Source organism: Schistocerca americana, chromosome 7 (genome assembly GCF_021461395.2).
Source record: "Schistocerca americana isolate TAMUIC-IGC-003095 chromosome 7, iqSchAmer2.1, whole genome shotgun sequence".
Lineage (NCBI taxonomy): Eukaryota > Metazoa > Arthropoda > Insecta > Orthoptera > Acrididae > Schistocerca > Schistocerca americana.
This window is the reverse complement of record NC_060125.1, coordinates 232,142,376-232,157,147: the sequence shown is the minus strand read 5'-3', so window position 1 is coordinate 232,157,147 and position 14,772 is coordinate 232,142,376. Positions and strand designations below refer to the sequence as shown.

General features: G+C 38.9%; 1 protein-coding gene across 3 annotated transcripts in view; it reads right to left on the bottom strand.

Annotated features, from left to right (window-relative positions):
* The window catches only part of LOC124622378 (THO complex subunit 2), a 312,497-nt gene that overhangs the window by 116,005 nt on the left and 181,720 nt on the right, over nt 1-14,772 (bottom strand). For all 3 annotated transcript variants that reach the window (XM_047148064.1, XM_047148066.1, XM_047148065.1), the window contains exon 23: nt 5,414-5,504. In XM_047148064.1, the coding sequence (XP_047004020.1) occupies nt 5,414-5,504 (91 nt within the window). The remainder of the gene's footprint in view (nt 1-5,413; nt 5,505-14,772) is intronic.

Below are 14,772 nucleotides of genomic sequence, written 5' to 3'. Positions count from 1 at the left end.
CAATAATTTGCCAGTAAACATAAAAAATTTAGTTACAAATAAAGATCAGTTTAAAAGGAGCCTGAAAGACTTACTAGTGGCCAACTCCTTCTACTCCATTGACGAATTTTTAATAGAGACAAATGAGGTATTGTATATATTCATACTATTAGTATTGTTATTTCAGCTTAAAAAATAAATAAATAAATTGACATGTTCCACATTCACGAGGATCTCCTCAGCACGGATCTATGGAACGAAAAACTAATCTAATCTAATCTAATCTAATCTAAACAGTCGTGTCCGTGTACACCATCAACCTGGTGAATGGCTGCTTGAAACATGCACCATGCTAGGGATGCAGGCTGCCAGGGGCAGAATTATACTATGGGGGAGATTCATCTGGGCTTCCATGGGAGCTGTGGTACTAACTGAAAGCACCGTGACAGCTGTGGACTACATGAACATTATCAAGGATCAGCTGCATATCTTCATGCATGATGTCCTCCCCAACAGCAATTCATTTAGACAGTAAACTTTCACACTGATGTCATAGTCACTAAATTTGCCTCATATGAACTTGATGGAACACACACACACACACACACACACACACACACACACACACACACGGAAACCTACAAAAGACTTAGTCAATTCAGGTACATTTTTTGATTTTAAATTAAAAAATATGATTGTCATAAAAGAGTCCACCATATTGTTTTGTGAGATATGCATGAAGCTCATTTAAATAGGTTCACCAATTGGCTCTCTAGTGTATTCTGAAATTCTACAAAAACAGCTTAATTTTTTTAGGGGTAGTATCTAGCACTATGTATTAGACAGTGGTATCTACTTTTTCCTTACAAAATTTCACAAATTATATGTCAGCATATGCAAAGTTAGCTAGTATTACGTATTTTCTGGGAAACTATGCCACTGAAGAAATGTATGAAATTCTCATAACACATAACTCCAGCTATTAAGCCCATTAGTATTAGTTTATACTTAAAAATCAAGTAACATTGGAACAATCATAAGAACATGTACAGTACTTCTCTTCTTAATGATGAAGTATAAGTTTGTTCTGCAGTAGATAGGATGATGATGTGCATGTATTAACAAACTGGAACAATATCAAATCAAATAGAAGTTCTCTCTCAAAATGTATTAGGACAATAAAAGTTAATGTCTATTCCCAATTATTGAAGAAGGAATTTGTTCTCCATTCTGATCAGGATCTATCATTTTTCTCCTTAGTTAAACTTCCAACGCATGGAGAGGATAGAGTAAAGATGCTAGCATAGAGATATAATTATCTTCTCACCAAACACTTGACAATATATTTCTACTGATTTAAGGAGGTAACTGTTGAAGATTTTACCCTTCTGAGAAATCCTCTGTCAACGGTTAGCTGAAAGTGGTCACCCTGCATTCTTGATTTTACTGTCAACAATCTCTTCAAGCTTTTGTCACCAGTAGATGATCTAAACTGTGTTTTTGTTTTAGTGACCTAAATATCCTTTCACATCTAGCATCCTGTGAGGGACCATTAGAACACCTAACAGAGCATGAACTAGTGTGTCAAATTTTATGCTCCCATCACTACTTCTTAATTCTCCTATCAGCAATCACTGCTGATCAATTCTTTCTGGTAGGTCATATATACAAAATGCACAAATCTGGAATTGTTGTTCATCTATGGCATCATGATGTTTACCTGCAACTGCATTCAATAATACTGGAAACTTTTCCACAAATTGCATAACTGTTGCATCCTCAGCATTTCACTCTTCAATGGGAATTTGTGGGCCATGTAGCCACAGGCACCAATGAAGTATTTTCGAGCAGATGAACAGAATTCCTCCTCCTCATAATGCTTGAAACAATCCACAAGTTGCAACATACAGCTACCAATGAACAAATCACAATCATCCCTCTGGCTTCTTCTGCAGCAGTAATCAACATCAAAAAGAGAAGGTCTTACCACTGAAGGTTGTATAAATTTAGACATCAAATTTTGTAATGTGTCCAGCAGTAGATCTTACCCTTAGTGCCAGTTGACCCAATCTATCTTCTGTCACAATGGTGAATGGTTTGCCACATAAATATGGTTGAAACTTGATGGCCCAAAAAGCTTCAAGGCACAATTTCTCGGTCGTAGAGTAGTTCTTCTTAGACTTGGTGGGTCCTCTCGAAGCATCCGCTCTCACCTTTTCAGCATTGTTTTTGAAGTTGTACTAGAACTGCACCTATCCCATTACCAGTAGTATCTGTGTGTTATTCTTGCCGTATAAAACAAGAACTGGAGAAGACATTAGCATCTCCTTAAAGAAAAGGAAAAATATTTCTTGCACTTCGTTACAGGGAAGTTTAGTAGCACTTGCAATACATGTGCCTTGGTACAGAAATTCTTTGTGAATCACCAATTGCCGGACCGCATTTTGAAAAAGTTCTCACATTGTGAAAGAGCCATTAACTTGGTGTCTACAGATTTTTATTTTTTGAGCAATTATGAGGCATTTTTTCCAGTTTAGGTAGAGGCCTGCAATCTAAACACACTTCAATAAGGTCAGAAGTTGGTTTAGATGTTCTTCAAAAGTCTTTGCAAAAAATGACAACCTCATCCAAACAGTAAAGACATGTTACTCATTTCAGACATCTAAGGAGCATACATTTGAACTCATAAGGGTATCAGGAGTTACGAAGGCAGTCATTTTGTGGTCAGTCAGCCTTGTCAAAACTCAGTTTGCCAGTAGCCTACTGCAAGTACATAGTTGAAAAACATTTTGTTCCTTTGAGCAGCCTAAGGTGTCGTTAATGCGTGACAGTGGATAAATGGCTCTCTTCCTTCCTTTCCCACTTTCGTTTTAATAGCTGGCAGTAGTCGACGCAGAAATGCCGTGTGCCACTCTCCTCCTCCTCCATAAGGACCACAAGAGAGGACCTAGGACACACTGAAGGTTCGATCATGTCCACTCCACTTCGTCCTGTTTTATCCATCATTGAGACATCATCATCTTATACAAGTGCTGCCTAGTTGGCAGCTGATCCCGTGTCAATACGGTGTTTTACCATGGGCATGTTGTACTGTCTTTTTCTACACTCCAGATCAGAAAGATGATTTGTGGAAAACAAATAACACTCAGTAACAGTGTTCCACCGTCAGACAAGATAATATTGGCAATTCAATTGCAGCTTCCTCTACCATGTTTTCTGTGATGGTAGCGAAGTATGATTCTTTGTCTTTATCAGTAAGCTGTGCTTTATGGATTGATTTGGTCCATCCTATGTACATATCTTTAGGAATGAGTTGTGGCTGCTTCTGACGATCAGTGATCCACAGTTCTCCTTGACCATCTGCATTGTTTATGATCGTGGCTGGTGCGAATATTTCTTTTGTAAGCCTGAGCAGCTTTTTGCAATTGGCAAAAGCATCACAGTTTACTGAGCATCTGGTACTTGTCTCACTGATGACAGCTGTATAACAACTTCTTCAATCTGTAGTTCTAATTTTCCACTTGTCTCATCCGGGAATACTAAATTATGATGACATTCTGTTAAAATGACAAATTAGAAGAGCTGTGTTCTCTCACTGACAGTAATTCTTGCACTACCTGTTCCTGTCATTTCCCATTTGCAAATTTTAGCACAACTGCTTTCATGTCGCAGAACACAGTCTTCTTTAGCTGATAATGATAAGCATTTGACATACACAAAAAGAAGCCTCTGTGTTGGGGCTCATTTGCATAGATGGTCAGCTTGCTTGGTTTTCCTGATTTCGGCCACTAGGCGAGTGGCTGGTATGTCTTTACAGCAGTGCGGAATGGCAATGGCATGTGGGGAGTGACTTCATCTGGAGTATGTCAGTGGGCATCGTCCTGTAGGTTGATTATAATTGTACACAGTCGACTGACATGAACAGAACCGTTGTGACTGTTGACATCTGGAGGCATCGAACACTTATTTTTCCCCAAGAGCATACATGTCCAGTACATGCAGTATGTTGTCCTCAGTACTCATTTATCTGTTCTTCTGTGGGGCATTATACTTTGTGGAGGTTTTGGTTATACCTACAATGGTTGGATACCAGGTTGCCATTTGACGGCTACAGCATACGGCCCCATTCATTTTGCCTCCAACGTGTGACTGGTGGCAGAGATGTGTGCAAATGATTGATACGCCTCTTCTTCAACATTCTCTATCACCTCCTGAAGTAAGGGGTCGACATTTATGCTGATATCTCTTGTTTACTCGATCCACCAGTTCTGGTTGGCATAAACTGCTGTATCTTTTGTCTAACTGCCTGGTATAAGAGAGTGGCGAAGTCACGGTGGACTTCCACATTTACCATGGGAATTTGGAAGTTGGTCATACTTCTTTTGTTCCATTTTTTTCTATAGCGTTTTATAGATGTGCTGACACCATTTGATAGATTTTTCAGTTTTTGCAAAATCCTTTACCAGAAGAGCTTGGTACATGTCTTCTGTGATTTCTTTTATCAAGTGAGAGATTTTGTCGGCTTGTTTCACAATCACATTCACTCAATGGCATAGAACCAAGACATTACATTATGTACAGCTGTGTCATTTTCTCTTGATGTCATTTGCTCTATTCCTCAATTGTTCTTCCACAAAGCAGGCTTGCTGTTCACTGTCACAGAATGTTTCCTCCACGTTGGCTTGGAATTTGTCCAGCTATTGAGCTTCTCTTCAATGATCTCAAAATACTGCCGAGCTGTACAATTCAAGTTACAGTACATATTTTCATAGCACATCAGGTAATCCCACCTGTTGTATACAACGACTTGGTCAAATCCTTTCATCCATTTTGTTGCACCCTAACCAGCACCTCCAAAAAACACTGATGGGTGTCTTGATGTGCAACTGACTTGCTTCCCTTTTGGAATCCATTGGTCTCTGAATATATGGACTCTGTTATCAAAGAACTGCTTGTATTCTCGTTCTTGTCCATATAGGTGACAGCTTTTATGTTGCCTAATTGGAGTCATGGTGATATAGATGTACTGGAGTATCCTACGTACATATCAAACAACATCATGTCATAACCACAGTCAAGGCCAAATGCAAAAGCTAAGTACAACATAATAAGTACAACACTTAGCCCTGAAAGCAACTTTACTACAAACATAAACATACAGGACAAACAGAAGTCCTAGAGAGAGTGTGCTCCTATTTATACAGGAACTGAATATTCCAATGTACCCAAACATTACAAACAAAAGATATTTTCGTCAGGTTTGAACTGGTGATTCAGCACGTTTTAGCCAGCCACACTAACTGCTATACCACTATGTGCAGCACAGTTTATATCACATACCACCCAATTATATTTTGTAGAACACAGAATCACTAACACAAGTTAAAGCTATGTGATAATTTGTATCATTACATAAAGCAACATCAAAACCAACCTCGTTCAATGTCACCATTAATCTGCTTTGGAGGTAACACCACTGAGGAACTTGAGACATCTTGTTTAGCTTCTTGTGCCACACTTGCAGACTGTAAAACAATAATTGGCTGCATGTAATTATCAATTCAGTAACTCAACACAACTCAACTCTCACACAGATATACACATCTTTATTACACATTTACAGGGTGTCTCATTTATCTTGCTCACGCAAAGTAACTTTTTTCTTATGCATTAAATGAAAAATTGTTTCACCAATGTTTTTTAACATCACTGGATACTTCTTGCTGAGGGTATACATTTTATGTATCCTCACAGATGTAGGAGATACAGGGTAGAGATTAAGTATTTTAAATAAAACTGTGTACATTTTATTCCAGAATACACGTACCCTATCCAGCAGTTATTAAAAAATGTACTACACTGAACTATTTTAGCCATGTAACTAGTGGCTATGTAAATGATAAATAATACATAACTTCTCTAATTTAAATATTAGTTCAGTGCATTTCATTAACTAAATCATTTAACTTATTCAAGGTGTTTTTAACATTTTACAAATTACCAATAAACACTGAATGCAACAGTACTGCAATGTACAGAAATTGGATCTTGTCATTGTAGAGTGTACTTATAACAATGCTGTAGTAACTTTCACTGTGATACTAGCATTACATGACAAACAAGAGCACTCACACACTCAAAATGGTGACTAATGGCATTCAGACATACGGTCACTCTGGGGATGAAGGATGCCCTACATCTTGCTGCTACCTCCTCTGGGATGGCTGTACAAACATCAACACATTGCTGCAGGTCCTCTCGTGTTGTTAGAACATTTTGGTAGGCAGCACCGACTGCTCCTCCAAAGAAAAAAAATCCAGCAGTATAAGGTCCGGAGATCGGGCAGGCCAGTTGACTGTCCCGTCATGTCCAATCCACCTACCAGGGTATTTATGGGCCAGATTTCATCGTGCTTATAAGACATTATGTGCAGGGCATCCATCACGCTGATACCACATGACCACCCTCCAATTCGGAGGTATAGTGTCCAAGAGAACAGGAAGAATGTGTCTTAAAAATTGGGCATATTGTCTGTCTCTTTTTGGCTGCCATTTGCAAAGACAGGCCCAATAATGGTATCTCCAATAATTCTGCACCAAACATTTATGTTCCACAGACAATGGTGCTCTACTAGTCAGAGCCACTGTGGATTCTGATGAACCAAAAATGCATATTTTTCACACAGATAGTTCCTTTGTTGGAGAATGATGCCTTGTCACTAAAAAGAACATCTGAGGAGAAATAGGATTAGTCAGAAGTTGTTGCTGAGCCCACTGACAAAATTGAACTCTATTGTTGAAGTCATTTCCATGAAGTTCTTGGTGTAAATGAACATGGTAAGGATGGACTTTATGATGTTGTAGAATGCAATGTGCACTTGTTTTCAAGCCACCACCTTCAAATTGAATTTGTTGTGTGCTGACTTGAGGATTCGTGCAACCTCAGCAGCTTCGTCCCTTCATGCTGTATTATCATTCTGAGGTATAGCATCTAAACTTTCCGTTTCATGAAGACGAGAAATGAGGCAACTAAATATTCATTGAGAAAGCAGTGGCTTGTCAGAGAATCATCTACTGTACAGCAGTTGTCCCTGAACAGAATTTTGTCCGCCTACAGCAACTTACATTACAGGTATGTGAAGTAGAGTACAAGATAGACAAAACAACATCATAATCATAATGTTCTCTAATGGTATTGAATATAAAAATGCAAGTTACTAATTTCCTGTCAATGTACTCTCTCCATAGATCAGCAGCATTTCTACCTTATCATCATGTGTGTACAGCATACACCTTTACACAACAAAAATTGTATAGTGTGTACAACTGCCATGAAGTTACTAAGTTACCGTGATGCACGACTACACTGGTACGCAGTATACTGTACGCTAAAGCAACAACAGATGAGGTGCGTGGGGCAGAGAGGAGAACCTGTGTTTACATGAGTCGGATATCACACACACCTCTACTACAGCACTATATTGGGTACATAATGCATACAATCAGGGCAGTAAACAGCTCAGTTCTTCACAACCTGTGTACTTTTTTTGTTTGCACATCTAAGTTTTATTGACAAAAATTATACATCCTGGTACATTTTTGGATAGCTCTTGGAGAGGTAAGTAAATTCTTGAATAAAAGGTACAAGACTTCACCTAAAAAATTTAACGCCTACCCTATATCTCCTACATCTGTGGACACAAATAAAGCATATACCCTCAGCGAGCATTACCTAGGGGACACCCTTTATAATGAATTCATTACGATTCGGTGAAACTCAATTTTCAATCTTTCCAGAGGGGAGGATAATAATTAAAATTTCTGTAAAATATTTTAGAAGAAAAGGGAAAACAGATTTGAAAATGAAAATTAGTTTAGTTATCATGCTAATGGGAATTCTTAGATAAGAAACAAGCAATAACCAAAAGAACAGACAATCATTCATCTTCTTAGGAAAACTATAGAAAATGTAAATTTGGGTATCTGTTGCGTATCCACTCAAATTATCTTACCCATTGCTCAACTTCTTTCACTAGATTACCTCCAAGAGTATTCTCATACAACTGCTCCATGTGATGCATGATGCAATAACAAAAAGTTTAGGATTAAGTTCAGCAAATGATAGGGATTTACAACGATGATATATATGCTGTTGGAGAGCGATTAATTCCCACTTATGTTGAGAACAAATTTATTGTCACTTTTGTTGAGAATAGCTCAATAACCTGAAATAAAAAATGCTCAATATGGGAGTTAGAAAGATTACTACACCAAATTCAAATAAACTGGTAGTGTGCAGAGTGTCACCGATGAAATTTAAATATGACGACATTTGTTTGGATTCATATTCAGAATATTATAAATTACATGAAAAAAAATGTGTTTACACTGTCTGTTGTTAAAATTGTAGCACTAAGAACAATAGGAAATAACATTTCACTTGTAGTAGTAGTAGTAGTTGTTGTTGTTTTCAGTCCAGAGGCTGGTTTGATGCAGCTCTTCATGCTACTCTATACTGTGCAAGCTTCTTCATCTCCCAGTACCTACTGCAAACTACATCCTTCTGAATCTGTTTAGTGCATTCATCTCTTGGTCTCCCTCTACGATTTTTACCCTCCATGCTGCCTCCAATACTAAATTGGTGATCCCTTGATGCCTCAGAATATGCCCTACTAACCAATCCCTTCTTCTAGTCAAGTTGTGCCACAAACTCCTCTTCTTCCCAATTCTATTCAATACCTCCTCATTAGTTATGTGATCTACCCATCTAATCTTCAGCATTCTTCTGTAGCACCACATTTCGAAAGCTTCTATTCTCTTCTTGTCTAAACTATTTATCGTCCACGTTTCACTTCCATACATGGCTCCATACAAATACTTTCAGAAATGACTTCCTGACACTTAAATGTATACTCGATATTAACAAATTTCTCTTCTTCAGAAATGTTTTACTAGCCATTGCCAGTCTACATTTTATATCCTCTCTACTTCGACCATCATCAGTTATTTTGCTCCCCAAATAGCAAAACTCCTTTACTACTTTAAGCATCTTATTTCCTAATCTAATTCCCGCAGTATCACCTGATTTAATTCGACTACATTCCATTATCCTCGTTTTGCTTTTGTTGATGTTCATCTTATATCCTCCTTTCAAGACACTGTGCATTCCGTTCAGCTCCTCTTCCAGGTCCTTTGCTGTCTCTGACAGAATTACAATGTCATCGGTGAACCTCAAAGTTTTTATTTCTTCTCCATGGATTTTAACACCTACTCCGAATTTTTCTTTTGTTTCCTTTACTGCTTGCTCAATATACAGATTGAATAACATCGAGGAGAGGCTACAACCCTGTCTCAGTCCCTTCCCAACCATTGCTTCCCTTTCATGTCCCTCGACTCTTATAACTGCCATCTGGTTTCTGTACAAACTGTAAATAGCCTTTCGCTCCCTGTATTTTACCCCTGCCACCTTCAAAATTTGAAAGAGAGTATTCCAGTCGGCATTGTCCATAGCTTTCTCTAAGTCTACAAATGCTAGATACATAGTTTTGCCTTTCCTTAATCTATTTTCTAAGATAAGTCGTAGGGTCAGTATTGCCTCGCATGTTCCAACATTTCTACGGAATCCAAACTGATCTTCCCCAAGGTTGGCTTCTACGAGTTTTTCCCTTCGTCTGTAAAGAATTCGTGTTAGTATTTTGCAGCAGTGACTTATTAAACTGATAGTTCGGTACTTTTCACATCTGTCAACACCTGGTTTCTTTGGGATTGGAATTATTATATTCTTCTTGAATTTTGAGGGTATTTCGCCTGTCTCATACATCTTGCTCACTAGATGGTAGAGTTTTGTTAGGCCTGGCTCTCCCAAAGCTGTCGGTAGTTCTAATGGAATGTTGTCTACCCCCGGGGCCTTGTTTCAACTTGGGTCTTTCAGTGCTCTGTCAAACTTTTCACGCACTATCATATTTCCTATTTCATCTTTATCTACATTCTCTTCCACATTTCACTTATTGTGAGTATAAAGTACAGCACCCCTATGAACCATGGACCTTGCTGTTGGTGGGGTGGCCTGTGCGCCTCAGTGATAAACATAGCCATACCATAGGTGCAACCACAACAGAGGGGTATCTGTTGAAAGGCCAGACAAATATGTGATTCTGAAGGGGGCAGCAGCTTTTCAGTGGCAATGGCCAGAGGTGAGTGACTGATATGGGATTATAACATCAACCAAAACGGCCTTGCTGTGCTGGTACAGCGAATGGCTGAAAGTCAGGGAAACTACAGCCTTGCTTTATCCTGATGGCATGCAGATCTACTGTATGGTTAAATGATGATAGGATCCTCTTGGGTAAAATATTCCAAAGGTAAAATAGTCCCATTTTGGAGATCTGGGCGGGACTACTCACAAATATGAAATCAGGAGAAACAAAACTGGCACTCAACGGATCAGAGTGTGGAATGTTAGATCCCCTGATCAGGCAGGTAAGTCAGAAAACTTTGAAGTTAGATACAGTGGGAATTAGTGAAGATCGGTGGCAGGAGTAGGACTTCTGGTCAGGTGAATACAAGTTTATAAATACAAAATCAAATAGGGGTAATACAGAAGTAGGTTTAATAATGAATAAGAAAATATGAATGTGGGTAAGATACAATGAACAGCATAGTGAACGCATTAGGTAGCTATGATAGACACAAAGCCCACACTCACCACAATAGTACAAGTTTATATGCCAACTAACTCCGCCAAGAAGAAAGTTACTGAAGGAATGTATCATGACATAAAAGAAATTATTCGCGTAGTCGAGGGAGATGAAAGTTTAATTGTGATTGGGGATTGGAATTCAGTGGTAGCAACAAGAAGAGATGGAAAAATAGTGGGTGAATATGGTATGAGGGGAAGGAATGAAAGAGGAAGCCATCTGATAGAATTTTACACAGAGCATATTTAATCATCGTTAATACTGCATTTAGGAATCATGAAAGAAGGTTGTATACATGGAGACACCTGGAGGCGCCACTAGTTTCAGATTGATTGCACAATGGTAAGACAGATATTTTGGACCCAATTTTAAATTGTAAGACATTTCCACGGGCAAATGTGGACTCTGACCACAATTTATTGGTTATGAACTGTAGATTGTAACTGAAGAAACTGCAACAAGATAGGAAATTAAGGATTGGGGCTGAATAAGTTGATAGTACCAGAGGCTGTTGAGAGTTTCAGGAGGAGTATCAGGCAACAATTGGCTAGAACGGGGGAAAGGAATAAAGTAGAAGACAAGTGGGCAGCTTTGAGACAGGCTAAGTACCCTCAGATTTCAAGAAGAATATAATAATTACAATGCCAAAGAAAGCAGTTGCCGACAAGTGTTAACGTTATTGGACTATCATTTTAATAAGTCACGGTTGAAAAATACCAATACAAATTATTTACAGAAGAATGGAAAAATTGCTAGAAGCCAAACACAGGGAAGATCAGTCTGGATTCAAGAGAACTGTAGGAACATGTGAGGCAATACTGACTTTTCACAGAAGATAGGTTAAAGAAAGGCAAACCTACATTTATAGCATTTGTAGACTTAGAGAAAGCTTTCGACAATGCTGAGTGGAATACTCTATCTGAAGGAGCAGGGGTAAAATAAAAGAAGTGAAAGAGAATTTACAAATTGTACAGAAACCAGTGGTTGAGAAGGGAGCAAGACAGGGTTGTAGCCTATCGCAGATGTTATTTAATCTACACACTGGGCAAGCACTAAAGGAAAATAAAGAAAAATTTGGAGAAGGAATTAAAAGTTCAAAGGGAAGAAACAAAAACTTCTGAAGTTTGCTGATGATGTTGTTATTCTGTCAGAGACACAAAGGACTTGGAAGAGCATTTGAAGGGACTGGATAGTGCCTTGAAAGGAGGATATAAGATAAACACCAACAAAAGCAAAAAAGGATAATGGAATGTAGTCCAATTAAATCAGGTGATGCTGAGAGAATTAAATTAGGAAACGGGACACTTAAAGTAGCAGGTGTGTTTTTCTATTTGAGCAGCAAAATAACTGATTATGGCCTAAGAAGAGATGATATAAAATTTAGACTGGCAATGGCAAGAAAAGTGCCTCCGAAGAAGAGAAATTTCTTAACATTGAATAATAAAAGACAGTTTACACAAGAAGAGAATAGAAGCTTTTGAAATATTGTGCTACAGAAAAATGCTGAACATTAGAAGGGTAGACTGCATAACTAATGAGGAGGAACTGAACAGAAATAGGGAGAAAAGAAATTTGTGGTGTAACCTGACTAGAAGATCAGTTGGTACCACACATTGTGAACCATCATGGGTAACCAGTTTAGTACTGGAGGGAAGAGTGGGTGGGTGGGTTAAATCGTAGAAGAAGACAAGGAGATGAATACAGTTAGGAAATTCAGAAGGACAGAGGTTGCAGTAGTTATTTGGAGATGAAGAGGCATGCACAGGATAGAGTATCATGGACAGATGCATCAATCTTTGGACTGAAAACCACAACATACAACAACCCAAAATACAGTAGGAAGAATACATGATTAAATGTGTAGGTGATTTGTGGGCTACACAGCGTGTGAAAATTTTACACAGACCTATCACCACTGGCAGCTATAATGGCTCTAACCCAGCTGGACATTCTGAGTCAAACTGAGCTCAGATGACAAATATGGGTATGTCATTCTGTGCTGCTTCAACTCTATGAAGGGCCCCATCACCTGTTGTGGCTGACGAGTGGTGGTCTGCAAGTGTCTCATCCACTTGTGCTCAAATGTTTTTAGTAAGAGAGAGATCTGGAGAATACACAGGTCAGTACGATAGTTGAAAACCCTCTGTATAGGACAACATGCAGTTACATGCTGTCTTGTTGAATGATAACATAACGAAGAAATCAAAGATATGAGAGAGGACTGGTCTTAACGGGTAACACCCGTGATTCAAATTATCAGCTATGCAAACCACAACCATGTTGTGCACACAATGGAACTCCACAGCATCATGCAGGGTGCTGGGCCCTTATGACAATGACGAATGCCATCTGGCAACGTATGTTCTCCTCGGAGCCCCCACACGATGATACATCCATTGTGATGCTAAATTCAAAATTGAAATTTGTCTGAAAAGACAACATGGTGCAACTTCAGTGCCGTCACTGAGTGCATCAATGGCAGTGTGCCTCTGCTGTCTCATTAAGCGAAGCCACAAGGGTGGTCTCCATGTTGACAGTCCATGATGCCTCAGATGTTCTCACACTATGTATGCAGATCCTGTCCATTTAGACCACGCATGGCTGGAATACATCCCTCTTCATCTACTGATTCCTTATTTGCATGACAGTCATGGGATACAGATCAATGTGAGCAGCAATATCCAGGGATGATAAACCAGTCTCGATAGGCCACACTCTTGCAACTATCAAATTCCAGCATGTGCTACTAGAAGTTTTTCATCCTTATGTGAGGTATAATGCAATCTTCTCAGAAGCAACCAAAAGACATAAGGGATTTCTGCATCAAAAGCCCAATGTGTAATGTTTCCTTTATACAGTATGTCCTGTTGTGCTGAAATGCTAACAATTTCCACGTATATGTATTTATCAACAAGGTGTTAGTCAAACATTGCCTCAATGGGTTTGCAATTTTAATGGCTGAAGTGTAGTTAACAACAAATTTCACTACTCAGCCTGTGCAACTCTGGTTAATTTCTAAAGCTACACCGACATGCATATATGTTCTTTAGTGGTGGTGGTGGTTAGTGTTTAACGTCCCGTCGACAACGAGGTCATTAGAGACGGAGCGCAAGCTCGGGTGAGGGAAGGACTGGGAAGGAAACCGGCCGTGCCCTTTCAAAGGAACCATCCCGGCATTTGCCTGAAACGATTTAGGGAAATCACGGAAAACCTATGTTCTTTAGTAACTTATGTTTTGAATGAACTGTACTTTCTATGAAGTTTACAAGAGAGTATTTGTGGAAAAAACAAGAACCTCTGTAGCCCATGAGCCTGCACCATCAGTAACTGATTTCATAATTCCAAGCTTTTACCAACATTCTACTGCAATTTATTTGCACCCAGTAAACTTATGCACTGTAACTGTCAGCATCACATATAAACTCTGAAAATGACCGGGCCGAGAGAAATCGGAAGATTATGTAACTTGTATAATGGAGCTTTCAAAATGTCAATGCAGTAATGATGCTGTGCAATGTACGTAACATATGAAATTACGCGCAAATGACAATCAGGTCATCAAATTCAAGCTACCGTTTAACAAGTACTCTAAAAAAGGACAAATTGCACCATGGTTCAGTTCCAACATTAATCTATAGGTCACCCGCATAACAGGCCACGAAAGTCAGTTCGTAGGTTACAAGAAGGCAGTGGCATACCACCTCTTATAAAAGTGAGCCTAGGAAAGCAATCTTTGGGTTGAGACAGCTTTACTTAATTACTTAGTTAAACTGTATGGTTATAATTAAAGCGGCGCTGCTCACAGAGGTCCAGTGTCTATAATTATTTATGGCAGCAAAACACAGTATATATGTTAATGCGGATCTGATTTACCATATTTACTTGAATCTAAGCCGCACTTTTTTCCGGTTTTTGTAATCCAAAAAACCGCCTGAGGCTTAGAATTAAGTGCAAAGTAAGCGGAACGTATGAAAAATGTTGGTAGATGCCGCCACAACTAACTTCTGCCGTCGAATATATGTAGCGCTACACAGGCATGGTTTGCAGGCACAAAGATAAATACTCGCGTCAAAACCTCTGCGTCAGTAAATAAATTT